Here is a 22,317-nt window from a genome sequence, read left to right as displayed (position 1 = left end):
GAATGGAATTGGAGTTGTTCTACGTAGTCAGAATATAAAAGGATGTGAAGAAGGAGAAAGTGAGGAAAAAAGACATTTTAAAGATTGAAGTAAGAAGACTTGATGAGAAGTAAGTTCATTCAGATCCTTCTTTCCAAGAAACATCTTTTGTTTGTTAGAATGCAAGTAATTTAGTCAGAGTAGGTACGTAATGACATAAGATGTACTTCCTCAAAATTTGGACTTGATCCTGGTTAGGTATATTTGGAGATGTGATGCTAACTAGGACCTTCCTCTTTTCTTGGTCTTCTGTTCCTAACAAAGTTTTCTTAGACTTCCTGATAAATGTTTATATGCCCTTCTCCACCTTGTCCCTATCTAGATGGGGGTGGGGAGGGGAGAGAGAGAAATTGGCTACTTTGTTCTTGATGCTTCTCTCCGTTCTCTCTGCTCTTGCTTCAGTTGTCAGAGGTGTGTGAACTTTGTATCACTTGACATTTTAGGCTTGTGAAAGCTGACACTAAAGTGTATTTGCAGGGTGACAGTTACATTTCATACAAAAGAAGTGTTTTTCACAATGTCTTGTTCCATTAAACAAAAACTTATCTCAAACCAAAGAATCTTCAGCTTTTGAGCTAGAGGCTGCTGATGAGCTAGCCTTCTGTTTCTTTGTTTATTTTCATTTTAAAAAATTTCCAGCTTTAAAATGCTGACTCTTCTTTCTGAAGACGGCATGTTTTGGTACCACTTCGCAGACTTTAATGCCTCTACGTCGTAGAAGGGGCTGAAGGGAGAAAAGCTAAGAAATAAAAATACCATTAAAAGTAGTGTTAGGTGTCTGGCTTTACTCTAGGAGGGAATAAAGGCTGTGGGTAACAGGGGATGGAATTTAATCCCAGGCTTCTGTTTTGTTGATTGTGAAATCATGCCTTTTATTATACATCTATTTAGCTGGATATCTTTTCAAGAGATGATGTTGTTCCTGGTTTTGTCCTCAGTTTGAAAACATCTATTTAGGAATTCTTATTAGAGTTAACTTTCTGTTATTAGACTGAAATTCACAGCCTTAGATATTTTATTTCTGTAACTTAATTTGGGCAAATAATGTTAAATCCAATGCAATTTTCATCTTGTAAATTCCTTCAATTTTTTTTGTTTGGTCAGTGAAAGTAAACGTTTCATTTTCTTATAAGCTAACACCATGCTGTGTGGGCTTGTAATGCTGCAGGAAAATACATGAGTTCAGAAATGCCATTATGTTTTATATTCTTAAGTGATTTTTCTTGAATTCAAATATTTCTGTATTATAGTTTTCTACAGTCACCATTTGTGCTATAAACCACTTGAATCTTGCTTTGAGAGAGTGGTCTCTTATTTCAGAGTGCCAATCTCGTTGTTGTATCTTCAGTATTAAGATTTCTATTTGCGCTATAACTGAAGGCTTTCTGAGAATCGAGTCCCTGGTAGGCCACTTTCAACCTAGGTGTGCCAAGGATGGTGGGACTCTTCAGTAACAGATCTCAGGATGTTTTGTATTCTCTTGCATTAGTTGTAAAAACTTAATAATTGTAAGCCAGCTATTTTTTTCTTCTGTTTGAAAAACTGTGAGGAGTTCTTGTGATGGAGGGAAGAAATTAAGTTTTAAGAGCTGACAGCTCATTTTAGCAGAGCATGGTGGCCTTGTGAATTGTTTATAGATAGTGGTTAAATGTGTTGTTTAGTTAGGCTTTAAAACACATTTGTTAGGGCCTTGACACACGGACAAGCTGTGGTGCATCATTTAACTCCAGGGTAGTTGTTTTTTCATGTTTCATTTTCACTATGGGTGTAGCTGCTCTAATTGTGTGCTGTGGGTGAAAGCTATACGTTTCTGCTGCATCCTTTGTGTAGGCATGCGCGGTCAGTCCGATACAGGAGCTGAACTGTCTGAAAAATGAACAGGACAAAAATCACTTTCAGATGGTTCAGCTCTCCTTTGGTGTGCAGCAGCATGGGTCCTACCACCACCGTGAGGGAGATGATAGGAGTGCACATGGAGGGCTTGGGGAACGTGTTGGGGTTGCTCCTTTTGGGAGTAAAGTGGATTTCAGCTCGATGAAGCCGACTGTTAAAATTCAAGGCAGCAAGTTAGAGCTGCTGTAGAGGGTGGTTGGGTTTTTGTTGTTTGTTTGTTTTAGGGGTGGGGTTTGTGGTTTGTTTGGTGTGGGGTGGTTTTTTTGTTTGTTAAGGTCTCTTAGGGTACAAACATCATAGTGTATGATCAGAACCATTGTGTTTCTTTTTCTCATCTAAAGTATTCACGTAACTGTCATTTTTTTCTGTTGAATTAGAATTTTATTCGTGGTGGTGGTTGAGGAAGGAGAAAGAGGGGAATTTGCATCAAATTGGAAGAACGTGCAGTGGGTTTAGTAGGCAGTATGCCTCCTTGTTCTCAGGAACTGTTTATTACTATTTTGCTAACATTTGTCCCTTACTCTTCCCCTGCCTACAATTATTAAATGTGATTTAAAGTGAAAATGACAAAACTATTTTCAGGCCATCCCACTGTTCTTTTTGGTTATGCAAAAGTACACGAAGTTATAAAGAGTATCTGTGGGACTGGGACACTTAAATACGTTGACACTGTATTTCATTGTTCATGTAATACCTAACATAGTAAACTCTTTTAGGCAGCACTGTGGTTACTGTTTAATAATTCTGTTTCTTAATAAGTAACCAGATAATAAGTGGTTTGTTTCTTCAGGAAATCTTGTGCTGTAAAGGTGTTCAAAGAAACAGGGAGCAAAAATAAAACTTGCATTGAATCAGAGAGCTGTGTTGTCATCTAATTTTCATTATTAACAGTATTTTGGGGGAAGTCTATACAGTGTTTTAGAAGGTGATCTGAAAGACTTGCCACCGGAGGTAAGAAAGCCTATTAAAAGATTGTGAGCCTTAGCAATGTTTTTGGTCTCATTATCAGTGCTTCTGTTGGACATACATCAACTCAAATTATTTCCTTTTAGTTCTAAAAGACAAGTGCTTCTGTTGTATAGATTATTCCCATAGTTGTGAATTTAGGTGGTGTTAGAGTGTCTCTTTTCAAACTATTTTGATGAGGAACTCTAGTTCATTGTGCGAAGTACCACACATTTGTTTGTTCCACAGATAGTCAAGAGGATAGGCTAAGTCAACTGTTTTGTGCCAGTTCCTTTAAACAGACTAAGAAACACTGATGAGAGATGAGCTAAAGAGGAATATCAAGTTTCTAAGGGGTACCTTTTATTAAAAAAACAACCAACCTAAAAAAACCCAAAACCCAACAAAAAAAACAACCACCAAAAAGCCCAGAAAACATTATGAATGAATTTAAGATGGCAAATCGGTGCAGCTAATTTAACAGTAATAGGTATAGTTGAATTTCTTAATCCATAAGGCTGAAAATGGTACTACTGTTCATACCTTCTCGTGTGGTAAGTAGCAAGCTTGCAGTAGTCTGCTTATACTAAGGTTTGAGTTTATCTGCTCTGGCCTCACACCTGTGAAAGCATTAAATAGTTGGAAAACTAGTATGTATGGTGGTTTCATATAGGTCTATTTCATGAGAGGAAAAACTAATCTCACATTGAAACCATAAGCATTGCTATAGGAAATAGTGGCTAAGAGGCCATATACTTTTAGCTCAAGCATAATTAGAAAGTATATGAGAAATAAACATGCTTTGGGGAAAATAGTTAATTCTCAAATTCTCCCCTCCCTGTTGTCTGTCACCCTGCTCCCGCCCTCAAAAAAAAAAAAAAAAAAAAAAAAAAAAAAAAAAAAAAGAAAAAAGAGAATTAGAATGCTTCAGAGAAAAGTAATTGCACTTTATTGCAATTCCTAATTTTAAAGTGATAAGGCAGTGGTTGGTGGTACAGGGTACTCAATTAGATTGATGGCCTGATACAGTACAACAATTACTGTAATTCAATTTGGAGCTTGCTTTGGGTTATATGTTACATAGCAGAATAGTTCAAGCTGGGATAGCTGCTGATATTAGTACGATAGAGCTCTTGAATCTTGAAATATAGGTAGATGACTGACTTAGATTTTGTTGTTAAATGTCCTTGTGTGGTAGTATGTTTTTCTGAAAGATATTTACAGTCAAACTTGTAGTTAAGCATGTTAACTGTTAGCATGGGGGGGTGAGGGGGAAACCTAGCAGCCATACTTTGGAGAACGTTTTGGTATGCATGGTGCTTAGAGCAGAATTCAGAATAGGGTCATATTTTACTTCATGTCTAAAACACTGCCAGCGGATAACTGCATTATGTATTACAAATATAACTAAAGAGTCTAGGTCGTTCTGTTGATGCATTCATTGTGATTCTCGCACTGAATTATTCTGCAGAGTCATGCAGAATGAAAATACAAGCACTTAGTTCTATTTCAAAGATAATAAAGATTTGAATGTTAGTCCAAATAGCTGTGGAGCTGCATTTTTCGTATTCCCATGTTGTTTGTTTGGAATAAGTACAGTAGGGGGTGGTAGGTAAAGGGTGAAGTTGAGGGTAATGCTGCTTCTTATTTTCTAGAAAATATTATTTGTTCTTAAGGTCTGAAAATTTTGTACTAGCTAACAGAGTTCTGATTTTTATTACAGTAATGGTTAAGAAATGTTATTAACTTGTCTTATGTGAAAAGTCTATTTGAACAAAAAGAGAGTTCATTATTACACTTACAAAAGCATATCTTCTGTGCATTTCTGTTGGAATAAAAGAGCAGAATTAGACGTTGCAGAAAGCCTAATGGGAGGAGGAAAGAAACCAGCTAGAATTTAAGCTAGGTGGGAGTGGCAGAGGAAGAAAAAGTCTGTGCTGTTTATATACTGTTTAACATCAGTTTTGGCATTAAATTTTAGAATTCCTCTTTGTAGAGTCCAGTTTTCACTCTTCATTTAGAACTGTCTGTATGAGTTTGAAGTACTTGTACATCTGTTATTTTTTTCCTTTTGCTTTTACTTTCACCTCCTGGAATTGGAGATTGGTATCAAGACAGATTTGTCATTCTGTGGAGTTGTCATGAGCTTTTCTGTTTCTGACAAAGTTTGTAAAGTGTCCTCTTAAAAAATAATTTTATTTCTTTTTTGTCACTTAGATCTGACTTGAAAGTACTCGTGACAGGGTTGTTTTTTGTTGTTGTTATTATTTGTTTTAAGAGGAGGACACAGGGTGGTAGGTGTATTTTATGTTGGTTCTAGGTTCTTTTTACAGTTTGTCAGTGCAAGAATTGTCTCCTGGTAGACTGCACCTTACAACAATCCAAATAATTTTAGCTTTCAGGCCACTCTTTGTCATTTAATATATTAAGTAAACTTCCTTACCTTGTCCTGTCTTGAGTTGTTACCACATTGTGGTTCTCTTTTCTGCATTTATTTTTTTTTCCCTTTTTCAAAAGGGAGGAATCGGGACTAAGATGAATTTCTGTTACACACTTGCTTCATTTGTGAGTGCTACTGTAATGCTAATAGTCACACAGTACAAATTGTTGCTGGACCAGGCTTCCTAGAGAGGTGGTCGATGCCCCAGGACGCATTTGGGCAATGCCCTTAATAACATGCTTTAACTTTTGGTCAGGCCTGAAGTGGTCAGGCAGTTGGACTAAATGATTGGTTTAGGTCCCTTTCAACCGAACTATTCTATTAATATTGTTATAAAAAGATATTTATTTTTTTTTTACTGATGGAGAAGAAAGTACTTCACCTGGAGAAAACTTCTGTAATTGCCTGTTTTTAATAGATTATTTAAGTTCCACCATTTCCTGCTTTATAGAAAGATAAAAAGGGAAAGAAATAAATCCAAATAAAACCCGTAATGAAATAAGAGGCTTTTCCTCTAGCAGATTTTACAGCAAAATGAAGCTTACTTTTTATTTTTAAAAGTTTATTCTGTGTGCTTTAGTCTTATATAGGAAAATGAGAGCCAAATGTTCACTGTGTAGGGTTCAAGAAATAGTTTTATAAACTTTCTGGAAGTGAGAAATGCTTAGATGACCAGTGTCACATTTTTTTATTTATTTTTTTTTTTTTAAGCATAGAGCTCACTTAGTATTGTTGAATTGGTTTGTTAATGAGCTGGTTGCAAATGCTGTTTAGTAGCAAACAGGCAACTGCTGTGCAGAAGCATCACAGAACTACCGAGTAACTTGGCATAAATAGCTGTATTTACACAAGTGGACTTAAATGAGGAAAGACTATAGTGTGGGTGTAAGGTATGTATTAAGATAAGATCTTTAATAGGTATGATCAAGAATAATACAAATAGACCCCCTTTTCAAAACATTTGCTTTAAAAATTGCGCAGGGAATTGAGCCTACCTAGTTTCTGCTAAAATAAAAAAGTGAACACATGGCTTATGACAAATCATGAGGAGTATGACTCAAGATGTCAGCTAGCTGTAGTTTTGGAATGTGTCAAAGCTTATTTGCTTCATTTGGTTTAGATTTTGTGCGTTTGAGCATGTGTAAAACTGAAGGGTCTGGAGCAGGATAAAATGACAACTGCATTGCATTTGTAGTTCTAATATTTGTGGCTAAACTAAAAAATGATTAATTATTAATCTTTGAGAGACAAGTTCAGATTCTGCAGATGTCTGCAGAAGTCTGGTTTCAGATAGAATTATACAAAGGCAGTATTCGTTAAGTTTTTGCACTCCTTTTGATAGGAGCGAAGCAGAGCAAAAGCTAAGGAAATGGATCAGGGCTGTTGATGGCAGAAACTGTATATAGCTTTGTCACTACTTAGGGCTATTCTGCTATTTTAGGGCTCTCAAGCTTGTGTTTTGATTGTGATTCCTTCTCTAGGTAGGAAAAAAGCCAGTTTTGTTTGCATGTTACTGATAAAAATAAGTAAGAATAGCAAGTTCCGAATTCAGTTGATTTTTTTTTTTTTTTTTTTTGCCACTCTTCTAACAGGCTGCCTGTCTGATGACATTAAATTCAGTCATTTTAAATGGATTGATCTGTACAATCAACTAATGTTATAAAAAAATAAAATATGATTTCTAATTTTTTTAAAGAAAAGCCTTTTTTAACTTGTGTGAACCTTGTAAGTCATTTAACTTCTAGGCGGTCAAATTCAGACAGCTTGCAAGGCCTTCTACAAGTGTAATATAATTCACAGAAGGAAAGCCCCGCTTTCCTGGAAACAGCTGAACATTTGCCCGCTGATGGGAAGTAGTGAATGAGTTCCTTATTTGCTTTGCTTGCCGCGCAGCTTTTGCTTTACCTATTAAACCGTCATTATTTCAACCCACAAGTTTTTTGGCTCTTTTACTCTTCTGGTTTTCTCCCCAATTCCACCGATGTGGGGGGTGTGAGCGAGCAGCTGTGGGGAGCTGAGCTGCCGACCAGGGTTAGATAAAACACAAAGAGAGCAAAAGAGAAAACTTCCTCCTTCACTAGAAGGTTGTGCTGTTGTGGTGGGAATTACTGGTGTAAGCAAGGCTTCTCCAGAGCCTCTGTTTCAAACATCAGCACTCTTTATGTTAACAAACCGCTAGAATGCATGAAGCGATTACAGTGTGTCAGCAAGACAGGAGCGCTTTTGATGAAGAATGAGGTATATTCCTGTTAATTGGGTGTAATACAGAAGCATCATTCTGCCTAAAATGTCAGTCACCGCCGTCTCTAGTTGCAGGATAACAAAACATCACAAGCTTTTACTGCAGTGCTCTTTTTCTTTTGCAAAGTAAAACACTGAAGAAATATTTCAGGCTGTATGAAGGATAAAACTACTACACTCCAAATCCTGTACGACAACTTGAAGAAAACTGAATTTCTGTCCTCTCTCTTAATTTTATTATTTTAAGTTTTCTTTGTTATTGTCTAAGATGACAATAGATTATGCATTTTAAAAATGCTATTTCTTAACCGAAAGCTTTATGTTAATAGGATTTTACTGTTGTCACGTATATTTGGAAGCTTTTTTTGTTTTCCTTCTTATAAAAGGTGGTCTTCTGATCTAGAATTACAGTAGTTCAAAAGAATGAACTGTTTTTATCTGGGCAGTCATTAATACTGGTTCAACATTGTTATAATCAGATGGTGAGAAGATCTGTTGCTGATAGTAGGAGCTTGTTTTGGTACCGTGCAGTTGAAACCTATAAGCAGTTACAAAAACTGTTCATGTTTGTAGCCTAATAGAGGACCATGTATACCAATTTTAAAGTTGAATTACTTAAAGCCAACATTTTTGTTTAAAAGCTTTAGATGTTAAAAAAAATAAACCAGTTGTGGAGCTTCCACAAGGTCTTGTTACTTAGATGAGCTGAGGCAGAATGTTTTTGCATTCTCTTCTCCAAAGCTATGTTGTTTATTTGGTATCCAAGAATTCTGTAACTGTTGCTGTTCTTACAGTCTTTGTCTCATCTTTATCTTACAGTAGCTTAAATTGATCAGACCACTATTTAAATATAATATTGAATATATATTTTACATTTTTTACTGTGATTATAAAGCAGCTTATTAGTCTTTGACCAAATGTGCCTTAAAGTCAGAAAGTAGTAAATACCAACAGTTCTTTGTACAAAGTAGCATGTACTGAATAGAAGAATTAATTAGGACCAGCTGGAATGAATTATTGTACTTAAAGGTCATTATTTGTTTTTATCTTTAATATGCTATGATTTTCTTACAAATTTGTGTAACAATCTGGGAAGAGAAAAGATTAAACCAGTAATTCTTCAAAAATATTATGTTCTTTATCAAATGTTTTCTTTGCTCTTTCATATAATAGGTGAAATATTACAGACATTTGGCACCTGATCACTTGCTTCAAATATGCCATCGACTTGGACCGCTTCTAGAGCAAGAAATTCCCCAAAGTGTCCCTGGAGTGCAGACGTTATTAGGAGCTGGCAGACAGTCTTTGCTTCGTACAAACAAAAGTATGAAAATTTTATGAGAATTTTGAGAGTTCTTGATATTTCATGCTTTTTCTGCGTTTTCACATGCAAAAAAATGCTTGCCTACGTTTTTTGTGTTATTCTTTTAAAACAGGTTGCAAACATGTTGTATGGAAGGGATCTGCTCTTGCTGCACTACATTGTGGGAGGCCTCCAGAGTCCCCTGTAAATTATGGCAGTCCACCTAGTATAGGTAAGTTAATTTTATTCTGGCATTGCCATTATAATATCTGACTCGCAGGGTGACTGATTATTGTCATGATGAGAGCTAAGTACCAGTTCTGTGTAGATTTGTCCTTGTTTGTGTCGTATACTCTACCTTTAGTATATTTTTATTAAGATGATGTCGTATTTACCAGTTTGTATGTGGGGAAAAAATGGGTATTGTAAATTCGTATACTAGTTCTGTTCTGAAGCTAATTTTGTCTTTGAAGTATGAAATGGAATAAAATATATTTCAACAGTGACTACATACAACTAAAACTATTGCTCTTAAAGCTGTAATAAAGCTGTCTCTAGTTAAATAATTAGTACTGTATAACAACTTAAAACCAGAACAGCACGGCCTGCACCCGTTATTGGGGAGATTAAGTCAGGTAGACTGGTAATGGTTTTCTTTGGAAAGATTTGAGTGTCTTGTAGAAGTTATTCTTTCTGCTCTCTGGTCTGCTCAGTAATTTTGTAGCTGTGCTTTAGTTTGCTGTGCTGTATCATGAAGTATGCATGTGCTGTCTGTACTGTTGAAAAACTGGGAAAGTATGGGGTATTCTTTTTCTTTTTTTCTTTTTTAGTTATTTTTAAGCTCTATGGTTACTAAAACATGCTGTGCTGTATCATGAAGTATGCATGTACTGTCTGTACTGTTGAAAAACTGGGAAGGTATGGGGTATTCTTTTTCTTTTTTAGTTATTATTTTTAAGCTCTCATATGGTTACTAAAACACGTTCGTTAGCTTTCAACCTTTTAATAAGAAGGTATGTTTTTTTTAATTGCTAGAAGAATCAAGGTGTGTGATATTTTAGGAGATTCTTTAAGGAGCACCCTTTTTCTCCTGTCATGGATAGGAAAATGTGCAAAATCACTTGTATCTTTTCATCTCTCTGTGCTGATATCCAGGGAAGGGGGAACAGTGAAGACCAAATTGCCAGTGTGGATTATACCAAAATAGTAGTGGTTTATACCAAAATGGTAGTTGCAGATAGATGTGCAGTGTTGGCTGACAGTGGGCAGAGAATATCCAATTGATTGGTTCCTGATCAGGTGCAGCTACTGCAGAGACAAAGGTTTTTGACTTGGCAAAAAAGAGAAGACTAAAGATATATTGGGGGGACTAATGAGTAACAATGTACTAATATGTAGCCACACGCTTTTCGGAACAGAGGCATTTTTAGTATGGTGACTTGCCATTACTTTTTTTCAATCTCTAAATTCCTTTTGGAGGCTATTGGTAGCCTGTAAGTTTTCCATGAATTGGGAGATGTATGTGTATACATAAAAATAATTGAGAGAGCTTAATTTGGGCTATTTATGTTATTTCTAATGTTGAAGAAACTCAAAATCAAATCTTAAAATGCATACCATTGCACTTTACCCAGAGAATTATAGTTCTCTCCCAACAGCTGAAGCAGAAGCATGCTACCGCTAAGAAGCTCTTAGGTTGAGCACAGCCAATTTTCACTTGGTCAGATGGCAAAGTATTTGGTGTCCTAGTAGCTCATCCATTTAAAGCACAAGTTGTGTGCTTTCCATGGTGTTCCTGTAGATGCTTGGAATATAGGAAGAGAACACAGTTTTGCTGGGTATTCGGAGCTAAGTTTTCGGAGCCTCCTCACTCAGCTAGTATATGTATTGGTCAGAGTTGGTTCACTTAAACCCTCATCTAGCACCGGCATCCATTCAATATGGTTTTGTTTTGAGCTGCTATTTTGGTATTCATGTAGAGAGTTGTTTCTGTGTTGTGCTCTAGATGTGGGGGGAGAAAATGCTTGTTACTGAATAGAAGAATAATGCTCTTGAGTGGCTGTGCGTTGGCTTGAAGATTGTAAATTGGAAAATCTTGGACTAGATGAGCAGCTATTTCTGCAAGGTGGCTGGAGGACTGAACTTTCTAATAGCTAAGATTTCTTCAGTGGTTGCCTTACCTTTTCCTTTACTTGGGAATACATTTTAAAGCATGTTGGAGAAACCAGAGTGGAAGAGGACTGTTTTGCATTGTACTGTTGCTTACTCTGTGGTATATAGTTTTTAAAGGGAAAAAGTCCTGTCTATTAAATCCATGGCAGCTGGAGTTCAAAGAAAGTTGTAGAGTTGCCACGGTAGTGGAATTAAATGTTAAGAAAAATAACTTTCAAACTCTTCTTAGGGAAGAACAAGTAAGGCTTTCTAAATAAATGTTATTTTTATTGAACCTTTTGCAGAGCACTGAATATTCACAAAATTGCAGTTATTTCAACATATCACTGTTTTCATGACCAATAATTTCCTTTTCCAAACATTGAGATAAGTGCTGGTAACTGAATGTTTTTAACTGTGAAGTGTATTTGGATTTTTTGGATGTCTGGTTCAGAGCTGTGTGTGAAAGCATTTGGTTTTGAGATATCCTATTCTAGTCTGATATTCTCAATGAAGACGTGAACTGAAATGACACTTCTTTTATAAACTGAAGTAGAAAATTTTGTTCTGGTTCCTTAAATAACTTTTCAGTTTTCCTTTAGGAAGGCTGTATTTTCTGTATTTGCCCAACAAACAAACAAAAAAAAGGAACCTACTATTCTTCACACTGTATGAATTTCAAGTGGAGAACCCGCTAATAGTTGAGGAACAGTAAAGTTAATTCAGGCTGCTTTTTTGATAATGGACATCTTTACAGAAGGCAGGGGGAAAATAAAAACAACCCAAAAGCAAGTGCTTGATACGTTTAGTATTACTAGCTTGGAGAGTGAAAGGAGTTGTCTAGCAGTCTCTTTTTTCTTACTATTTTTAACAACTCTGAATGTCTTGGTATTCATTAGAGGTGTGTCTAGCCTCTCAAGTTATGAAACTTAATTCAGTATGGTTAAGAGTTGTAAGCGAAGTATGTTCTTCAGGTGTCCTTCCAGCTTTTTTCTGAATCTGTTTCTATTTTTGTGCGAGTATAAGGGGAATGAAGGTGGGTTCTGTTCTTCAGGACAGAACTTCCGTTGGTTAAATACAACTTGAGAAAGGAAGAAAATAAAATATAAGCCTTAATGATTTTTTGTGTGTGCTTTTTAAAATGTAATTTATATTTGGTACAAAATTAAATTGAGTTTCCTACTGACAAGTGGATAAGGCAGATGACTGTCCCCCATCTTTAAAGGGATATTCCACATTCCAGGATAAGACCATGTAAGTAAGATGATGGAATCAGTCACTTTGATTAAAGAAAAAAAATAATTGGCACAGCTAATATTTCCATATCTTTCAGATTACCAAATTTATCTTCCTTGTACAGATTGATGTTTTTATCTGAGCTGCTTGTTCTATTTTGGGTGGGGAGTGAGTTGGAGACATTCTAAAACTTCGAAGGCATTCATGTTGGTGCCTGTTGCACACCTTTTGAGTGTGAGAAAACCTGCTGTAAACCTGCTATAATTCCAGAACTCCTACCACTTTACCTTCATGATCTTTACATTTATGTTTCATTTTAAATTGTTCTAGGGGAAATCAAGCAAATAAGGCGATCTTGACTCTGAGATGTGTGATTTTCAGATTAAGGCCGTTGGCAGCAACGAATAGTAACAGTAGAAGTGAGATTTCAAAAAATGAAATTCTGTTTCACTAAGTTGTTTTAAGAGCCTAACTCTGCATTCACAGCTTAGACTCCTCAGTGGCCTTTATAAAAAAAGGAATTTAAACTCTTACCTGTAGAGCTTAAGGTTAGAGCCTTTGGGTGAAGAATCCAATGTTTCTCACCCTACCCCACTTCCTTTTCTTTCTTTTTTCTTACTTAAGTAAAAGGTCATGACCAAGTTGTTGTATTTGACCCTGCTTTCAAAGGAGGATTAGACAAGATGATTTCCAGAGGTCTCTTCCAACTTCAACCATTCTGTAATTCTGCAGTAACAAAGTTCAGAGTTATTCTGGCTTTAAATCTTGTGAGGGACATGAAGGGAGCACAAAAAGGTCTTTTCCAGGTCTGTCAACAGCAGAAGCAACAGTAGGGCTTGCTGCTGATTGGAGTGGGGGACCTGGTGACAAAAGACCTGGAAAAGCTGAGGTATTCAATGCCCTCTTGGCATTGGTCTTCACTGGTAATATGAGCTTTCAAAAATTCCGGGCCCTGGAAACCAGAGGGAAGGTCTGGAGCAAGGAAGGCTTTCCCTTGGTGGAGGAAGATTAGGTTAGGGAACATTTGAACAAAGTAAGTCCGTGGACCCTGATGGGATGCACCCCTGGGTGCTGAGGATGCTGGCTAGTGTCATTGCACGGCCCCTCTTGATTATCATTGAAATGTTCATGGTGGTCAGGGGAGTGTCTTAAGGACTGGAAGAGAACAAATATCACTCCTGCCTTGAAGTGGGGCAAGAAGGAGACTCTGTGGAACTAAGGGTGGGTTGTCCTTGCCTCAATCCTCAAGGCAAGTGACAAAGCAAATAATCCTGGAAGCCACCACACTAAAGACAAGAACATGTTTAAGAGTGGTTGGCATTGATCTATGAAGGAGAAATCATGCCTGACTAGCCTGATAGTCTTTTAAATGAGATGAGTGGCTTGGAGGATGAGGGGACAGTAGTGAATGTTGTTTATCCTGACTTTAGCAAGGCTTTCAAAACTCTCTCCCGTAGCGTCCTCACTGACAAACTGATAAGATATGGGCAGAAGTGCTGGGCTCAAAGGGTTGTGACCAGCCAAAGGAATTCCAGTGACTGACATGAGGGCCAGTCACTAAGGGTGTACTCCAGGAATTGATACAGGAGCCAGTATTGTTCAACTTCTTCATTAATAACTTGGATGATGAAACACCAAGGTTTTACAGACAATGCAAAACTAGGGGGAGTGATTGATGGATCAAATGGTCTGTACTGCCATTCAGGGGGGACCTTGACAGGCTGTAGAAATGGGTCAACAGGGAGCTAATGAAGTTCCACAAAGACAAGTGCAGAAGTCCTGCCCCTGGGGAGGAAAAACCTCATGCACCAGTGGACACTGGGGGCCGATTGACTGGAAATCAGCTTTTCAGAAATCGAGCTGAGTGTCCTGGTATTCAACATGTCAGATGCTGAGTCTACAGTGTGTCCTTGCACAAAACCTGGTCTAGTGGGAGGTGTCCCTGCTTATGGCAGGGGGGTTGGAACTAGATGATCTTCAAGGTCCCTTCCAGCCATTCTATGATTCTGTGAAAAAAGCCAAGCAGCATCCTGGGCTGCTGGAGGCAGTGCAATGCCATTAGATCAAGGGTGTTATTCTTCCCCCCCCCTTCTCAGGCAGATGAGACCACACCTGGAGTGCTGGGTCCAGCTCTGGGCTCCTCAGAGCAAGACAGCCATGGACAGATTAGAGCTAGTTTGGCAAAGGATCAGGGAGATGCTGAGGGGGTTGAGGTATCTGTCATACAAGGAGAAGCCAAGAGAGCCGAGATTGTTTAGCCTTGAGAAGAGAAAGCATGGGGGGGGTGTTATCAATGGGTATAAAGACCTGAATGGGATGGTGTGATGAAGATGGAACCAGATTCTTTTCATTGGTGCCTCCTGACGGGACAAAGGCAAAGTCACAAACTGAAATAGAGGAGTTCAGCTTAAACATAAGAAAACACCCTTTGGTGGGTGTGATCAAAGCTCTGGCACAGCTTGCCCAGAGAGGTTGTGAAGTCTCCATCCTTGGAACTACTCAAAACCTGACTGGACACAGCCCTGGGCAGCCTGCTCTAGCTGACCCTGCTTGAGCAGTGGGGTTGGACTAGACAATCCCTAGAGGTTCTTTCCCACCTCAACCATTCTGTAGTTCTGCGGTAGCAGACCATTTCAATCTTTGAGGCTGGTCAAATTGTGTGAAGATGAGCCCGGTTACCTAAAAACTAGAAGCCAGTTCATTTTATTTGGAACCAATTGGTAAACAATTGATAGCAACTTAAATGATAACATTTGCGGCAAAGTGTTTTTTTACATGTTCAAAATGTCAACAATATACGTGGCTTTCTGAGGCATTGGTTTCTGCTGATCAGTTAGCATTATGAATAAATATGAAGAATCCCAATTTTGAAACCAAAATCTAATTTGGAAGTAAGTGGTGGATTGTCATCCTGTATTGCACAACACCCGCTTAGTAACATCTGCTTTTTGTTTGTTTGCTTGTTTTAAATCTTTATTTATTTTTAAAGCAGGTTCTTATGTGAAAGTAGTAGAGGCATGCGAAGCTAAGTTAATGTTAATTCCCTTAGTTGGCCAGGCATTGGATGGGAACTCTTTCTGTGTAATAGCCATTTCACAGTGCCCTCCAGCAAGGAGCAGGCACTCTGTTTTGTTGTTTTCTTCTTTCTTCCTTCCAACCTTCTTACTTCTCTTCATGTTGGTTGACTTGCTGTAAGACCCAACCAGTGTTCTCTAACTCTTCCTGAGATAAGGGAAGGAAAGAGGATGAGACTTAATTATGTGTGGTTTCTGGCTCCCACTGCAGCTGTGTAACTAACTGCTTATACCTTATCACTCTTCCTGTGATGAACACCTTTGTGCTTACTGACTCATTTGCTTGAGGCCAGGCAAAATTTAAGCAAAGACAGAAAACTGCTCATATAGCTAAAACAAGAGAGATATTAGACTTGTTGTCACAGGGGTTTCTAAATTTTTTTTTCCAAACGCAGTTAAAATCAAACTAAAACGGATTAGAGAGCACGTAAGGCCTGACAAGCATTGATGCTAGATGTGGGTAACAATCATTATGAAACCAAAGGCCTATAATTAGTACAAAGGCATTATTATTATTAACAGTTGGTAGCCTTTCTCACCTTGGCTTGCACCAGAAAAATCAATGTTATTGTTCGGCTGCAGGAATTTATTTTTGAGACACAGCTATTTTTAATTTTTACCTGTACTCTGGAGGAAAAATGCAAATGCTATTGTGCTAGCAAAGTGTGCAGGTGACGCATTGTAGTCGTCGGTGTTTGGAATAAAAAGCAGAAATAGGCCAGTTAGAGAAATCAAGCTGGATTGCTTGGTAAAGTCAATGAGAGTAAATATAAATGTAGTTAAATGGAATGCCATATTGAAGAACAATGGTGGATGTGAGAATTTTGTTTAAAACAACAACAAAAACCAGTTTGAGACGTCTTTTAAAAATTGCATGTTTCTGGACAGTGTTCAAACCTGCAGGAGATTAATTCTTCCGCCCCCAGTGCATGATCTTGGTAAAAAAAAATTCTTCCCTTAGAATGTAAGTTCATAATACGTGTTTTTTCCATGTTAAATCACTTTTTAATTCACTTAATTTTATTTGTAACTGATTGTGGGATTTTTCTATGGTTTAAGTTTTGATCAAAACCAAAGAGTGAGATAGATTGCACTTTTCTTGTATCCAGTGTCAGTGTTGCCTCTTATTTCCTCCAGTAGGTTAATTGGTACTGAACAAGGGATGTTTCACCTGTTGATTTTCCCAGGGATATGTGAAATCATAGCAAATTGCCCACAACCACTTCACATCATCGAGAATATAATCAGAAATACTGGCTTAGGTTCTGTTAAACTTCATCTTCTTCGGTGATTAAAAAAAACACTCCAAACAACAAAACATACACAAACTTGAAATTTATCTCAAGTACTTCAAAAGTTTTTTTGTCAGATGTATATTACAAATTACATGCTAATATGAAGTCATTGGTTGTATTATCCTAAAGAGTCTGCTTACAGTTTGGACTTACTGACAGGGCATCTCTGCAAATTTAACTTTTAGTTAAGCTTTTTTCCCTGTTTGTGAGCTATGGTTTTATTTGAAGGCATCGCTAGAAGCTGATTTCCAGCAACCATCTCCATCTTGTATCAAGAGGAAATAAAAGGTAACTTTGGAGTAGGTTGAGATTATTGTGTAAGCTCACTTTGTTGTTGTGACGAAGATCTTCCTTATTCGGTTAGTGTGTGTGTATGTGTGGTTGGGTTTTTTTTGTTTGGTTGGGTTTGGGGGGGGGTATTTGACTTTTTTTTTTTTTTAATAACTGTAGGATGATTTGTGAGAAACCCAAACTGGATTTATCTTGTGACTGAACTAATCTTGGTTCCCTGCTGTTCTAAAGCAGACTGTTGGCAAGGAAAAGCTTTGTCATATAGCAAATGCAACTGCATCTTTTTCTTGTGTAAGGGGAAGGCGAAGAGGATATAGTAGAGCCTTAAGGCAGTAGTGGCGCATTGACTAGAAGTGCCTCACTCCACAGCTAATGATCCTGCTCCTTCGCAAAGCATCTTGAGCTAGGAAAATTTCCTTGAATCCTTGGGCTACGTAGGCAGTCAACTGAAATGTTTCAGGGCTGTTCTTATGGCTTGAGGCCAGCGGGCTTGGCAGTCGTCCATACCACTAAGTGCTTTTGCTCCTTATAGAGTAGCTACAATCCAGTTCGCGTATTTAGTGTAGTTTGACCTGTGCTGACTCATGAACCGGTGTCTGGTTGGCCTGGGCCAAACCCAGGCAATGCCAGAGGTTTGTAGTTGTTTCATAGTTGATTCTATGGAGTGGGTGTGATTCAGTGCCCAGACCACTGCCCTGGTCCTGCTCGCTTCGGTTGTACAGTTACAGTCTTGGTTACATCCAAAGAGTGGCTAACCAGAGTAGTAATGAAAGTATCGGCTACCTCTCTTGACACTGGTAGATCTCGTTTTTCACGTGTGCGTAGTGCTGTGGACATTGTTGGGCGTTTATGTTTTTACTTTTCACGCATTCAGAGGCTGGAAATCTGAATATATTACCTGCTTTATAATAATTCTGTGGGATATAAAGTGTAGAGCCATTGCCATTCCTTGGTCTAGTTGTGATACGGGGAACTGTTTGACTAGTATCTATGTTTTATACTCTGCTTGTACTCTGTTGCTTTATCATCGCATGAGTAGCGGTTTAATATCACTGAGCTTTATTTCCTTTACTGAAGCTCTTGATTGAAGATTTCCATTTTGTTATAACAAAGTAGGCTCTTGCTCCTGGACCTTCTTAGCTTTTAAACTTGGAAAGAATCCCAAACTCTTTGAACAATGTTCTGTTAGTCAAAATCAGAGTTTTCTGTAAGGTTGTGATGAATTGATACGTAAACTTTTCTTTGGATTTGTTTTTTGTTTGTTTGTTTAGCTGTAGTGGGTAGCAATACTCTTAAATAAATTGACTGTCATGCAGTGGTGGATAAATGTGTAGACCTCAAAAAAACAGGTTGCCTTGGAGAAGGTTTGAATGTTTCCTGATCTTTATATAATAGCTATGTGGAAGCTCTTATGCTTGTTAAATTTGAGGTAGTTCACTGCTCCATGGAAGCTGCCTCAGTCTCCTGAATTTCTCACACTAGGTATGAAATGAGAAGCATACATTTCAGCACTTTAAAATGCAATACAACTTTCAACTTTATGTTCCGCCTTGCAGTTTGGTACTTTTTTTGCATGTATCATAGGCTACTTTTCTATGTATTTTTCCCTAACTATGGCAAAATGAGAGAATTACTGCAGTAAGCTGTTCATATGGCAGGTGGTTCAGTGTTGAAATAATACTTCTCCAGCATGGAAAGCTTTTAGTTTATGAACCCAGTATAAATGCTGTCTCTTCTTTTGTCTTTCCCCATTTGGTAGTGGATACCCTGTTTTCAAGAAAACTAAATGGAAAATACAGACTTGAACGCCTTGTTCCAACTGCAGTCTATCAACATATGAAGATGCACAAACGAATTTTGGGACACTTATCTTCTGTATACTGTGTAACTTTTGATCGGACTGGCAGGCGAATATTTACTGTAAGTACAAAATCTTTATTTTTGTAGATATAGGTGTTTTGTTTTTTTTTTTAATTACAAATAGTGTGTCACCTGATTGTTTCCAAAAACTAAATGTAACAATGTTGTGTGTCAAGGGCAGATAAATGCTTCAGTACTGTTAGTCTTATATATGCTTCTTAATAACCATGACTGTTTGCATGTTGAAATAGTTTTGGCACACATGTCTTAAGGCTAGATGTGATGATAATTGCTGATCTGTGTAGTTCAGTCAGAAAAGTTGGGTTATTTTTGGTGGAAAGGAATTACCCCATGGAGATACTTCCCTCTGGACTTGCATTCTCTAGCAAAAACATAAGCAAAAGAATGGACCACCACCACAGAATTTGATTAGGAAGTCAGAGAAGACATCAACATGTAGTTAAAGATTATTTTGACTCCTATCTGTAACTTTTGTTAAATTTAAAGAATTAAATTTAATAGTCTGGTGATACACTTAGATTTGGTATGGCATGCTGATGGGAACAAGAAAACTGAAAATTCACATGGTGTGTTGTAAAAAAATATTGGTTCACAAGGAATTGTCTTTATGAGATCCCAGGAACAACTTTTTTTTTTTTTTTTACCAGTGTTTTCAGTATTTTTAACTATTTCTTTTGTTGTTTTTAAAAAAAAAATACTGGATGGATGCCTGAAATCAGTACCGAAATTGCAAGTTTCTCAAGGAATGGGAATTATAAAAACAGATAGGTAACGGTGTAGTCTGGATTTATTTTTTTTAAGTAGTCAATTTCAGTAGTGCCAAAGATCTCTTAAATACACATTTCCTGCCAGCGTGGGACACTTTTGCTGCATTTATTGCCTTCCCAGAAACACTGGACATAACTGATACCTTTGTGGATCCCAGGAGCTTGATTGTGTACTTTCCAACTTCATGGCAGTTCTCCTACTTTATGTGTTACAGTCCTAACTTCTAAAATTGTTTCAAGGCAGTTGTAAATATAATTCGCCTTTTTGCCCACATGCATTTTGCTTTGTTGCATAGAGAATGTGTGGTTGCAGGGATGGGACACTTAACGGTGTTTTGAACAGACTTGGTTTTATTTGTTCCCTTGTTACTTCAGGCATAGCAGAGCCGTCTTCATATTTCTTTAGCTTTCATTGGCAAACTAAGTCCCTCAGCAGTCATAGGCATTAAATTCTTAGGTCCTGTAGTTTATGCGTGATTAACCTATCAGGAAAAGGGCGCTCTGTTGTGGGTTTTTCATATGTGACATGGCAAAATGGATTAGAGATTTTGTGTACCAAGTATAAAAATCGCCTATGTTCACTTTTAAGTAAAAAGTTCTGTTTATGCTACCTAGATGAAGTACATAAAACTCCTTGTGAAGGTCTAATTCTCCATTTTCCTAAAAATCTTCTTTGGGAGATATTCTGAACTTCCTCTTGGATGCGTCTGCAGTGATCATTTCTTGTTACACATTCCCTTGCTTTTTGCAGTCTGAGTAAAAGTGGTTAAAGAGAGAACTCTCCTGACTATAGCAGTGATTTGTTTCCAAAAGAGAAGTAGAAGAACCTGAAATAAAATGGGGGGAGCAATACTGCTTCTGCAACCTCAGAGCCATCCTTTTTTGACAGATACACTGGTGTCCTGATACGATTGCTTGAAAAAGGTCCCAGTTTAGATCATGATTGCTTCAGTCTAGTGTTAAATAAAGTGGCCATAGAAATTAATTGTGACTGGTGAATTTTCATTTTGGAGGGCCTGGGACAGACCTTCTTGCCTCAGTGTTCCCGGGTAAATCCAGTGGTATTTGTGTAGATGCTTAAGTGGTTGTTGGCAAGTGGAAAACCAATGGGTTGTATTCCACATTACAGTAAAATCCAAGTTGCTGTAGCTGCTGTGATGTAGCAAGTGGATAAATGTTCACGAACTGTCTTCTTGTAATTGTGTCTGTATAATGAAATGGTGCCAATTCTTTTCAATCTAGAACACTACAATTTCTCAAGTGTCTAGTGTAGTAAGTGGAAATAGGAATTTATAATCAAAGGTAAGCAAAACTTTATTCCAGACATGTCTCTTGCCAGCGTGTAAATTTGCATGCATCAGTAGGGAATTGTTCTTGCTCTACGTTTTTTTTTACTCTACAACCTCCAGCATTCAGTGTGGCATTAGTTAGATAGGAGGTTGTTTTAGATTTATAATTGGTTCTAGAGGATGCATCATAACTGTTTCCTTTTCCTCATGACCTTTGAAGGATTGAAAGCCTCTAAATTCAAGTTCTGTTTATGTTCTGCTTCAAATTAAAAGGAAAAGAAAGTGATCTCGGCACATTCTTGAGTCATAATCTTCTGGGAGATATTATCTTAGCTAGGAAGATGCTCTTAGTTTGCCTAAAGGCAGTAAAAAAAGGACATTATACAGTTTTACTGCTAGCTAGTAGGTCATGCAATGACTGTTTATATTCTTTTATGGATTTCACAAGAGATTTCTGAAGATCAGCTTATTACCTTTTTTTCTGAATATACAAAAATATTCTTAATATACAAACTGTTGTCTTGGTAATATTATTTTTTTTTTAATTAACTACAATTGAGGCATCTTTACTTGCAAAGACAGAGCTAAAAGATCTATCAGCCATCAGTGAAGAAAATGTAATTATTTCTGAGACTGTGTATTCTGGATCTCTTGAAAAGCATGACTTGCAGAACCCATGCTGGGTAATAGAAACAAGCATTGTCTTCTCTGGTTCCTGCACTACTCAACTTTCTGTCTGCAAAGAAGGATGGCTATCTCCTTTTCCCCACCTTTATCTTCCTGTTTTCTCTGAGATTACTCTTTCTAGGGAATAATAGACAGTGTTGTGTAATAGTCTGTGTAAGGTTTCCAACCCAAGATTAATTTGTACGTTTCTTGGCAGTTTCACTTCAGCCCACAAGTCTGTGTAATGGTAAGAAAGTGAACCGCTTATATTCCATACCTTGGCAGTGCTGTCATCAGTTCTCTCTTGGTGCTGAACTTGTTCTAGGATTCACTTTTCACAAATGCTTTTTAATAGGCACATAATTCATAGCAGTTGTAGACATAAGGTTGGAAACATGAGCTGTGGTGTAAGCCAATGACCTTGCTAGTAGAACTGCAACAGTATTTTAAGAGTTGTGAATTGTCCCATTCAGTTCAGGCAGAATCCCATGAATTTATTTAAACTCTAATATCGTTATCTTGCCCAGATGCTACAGAACTTAAGGTTTTACCTAAGTCTCTTTTTCTTTTTTTCCCTTCTTACCTTCCCTCACCTCCCACCCCCCCGCCCCCTTTTTTTTTTTCCCTTTTTTCTTTTTGAGACTTGCTAACAGTTCAGTTTTTCTCTGCAACAGAGATGTACGACACACGCCTCTATAGCTATACTGTAGCTAGCTGCTAGGGAGCAGGCTGGTTTTACGCTGATTTTCTTTCTGTATTTTTCTGTTATTAAATAGACCTCTGAGGACCCTCCAGGTGGCATTATG

At 37.6% G+C, this 22,317-nt stretch overlaps 1 protein-coding gene across 1 annotated transcript in view; it reads left to right on the top strand.

Moving 5' to 3' along the window:
- The first annotated feature begins 8,737 nt into the window (after positions 1-8,737).
- The window catches only part of PHIP (pleckstrin homology domain interacting protein), a 119,092-nt gene continuing 105,512 nt past the window's right edge, over positions 8,738-22,317 (top strand). The window contains exons 1-3 of the mRNA XM_009887458.1: positions 8,738-8,882; positions 8,995-9,093; positions 18,668-18,828. Coding sequence (XP_009885760.1) covers positions 18,745-18,828 — 84 coding nt within the window. The 5' untranslated portion in view covers positions 8,738-8,882; positions 8,995-9,093; positions 18,668-18,744. The remainder of the gene's footprint in view (positions 8,883-8,994; positions 9,094-18,667; positions 18,829-22,317) is intronic.

This window comes from Charadrius vociferus, unplaced genomic scaffold (assembly GCF_000708025.1).
Source record: "Charadrius vociferus isolate BGI_N301 unplaced genomic scaffold, ASM70802v2 scaffold185, whole genome shotgun sequence".
NCBI classification, from domain to species: Eukaryota; Metazoa; Chordata; class Aves; order Charadriiformes; family Charadriidae; genus Charadrius; species Charadrius vociferus.
Note: the sequence above shows the minus strand (reverse complement) of the source record. Positions and strands in the feature narration are given on the sequence as shown.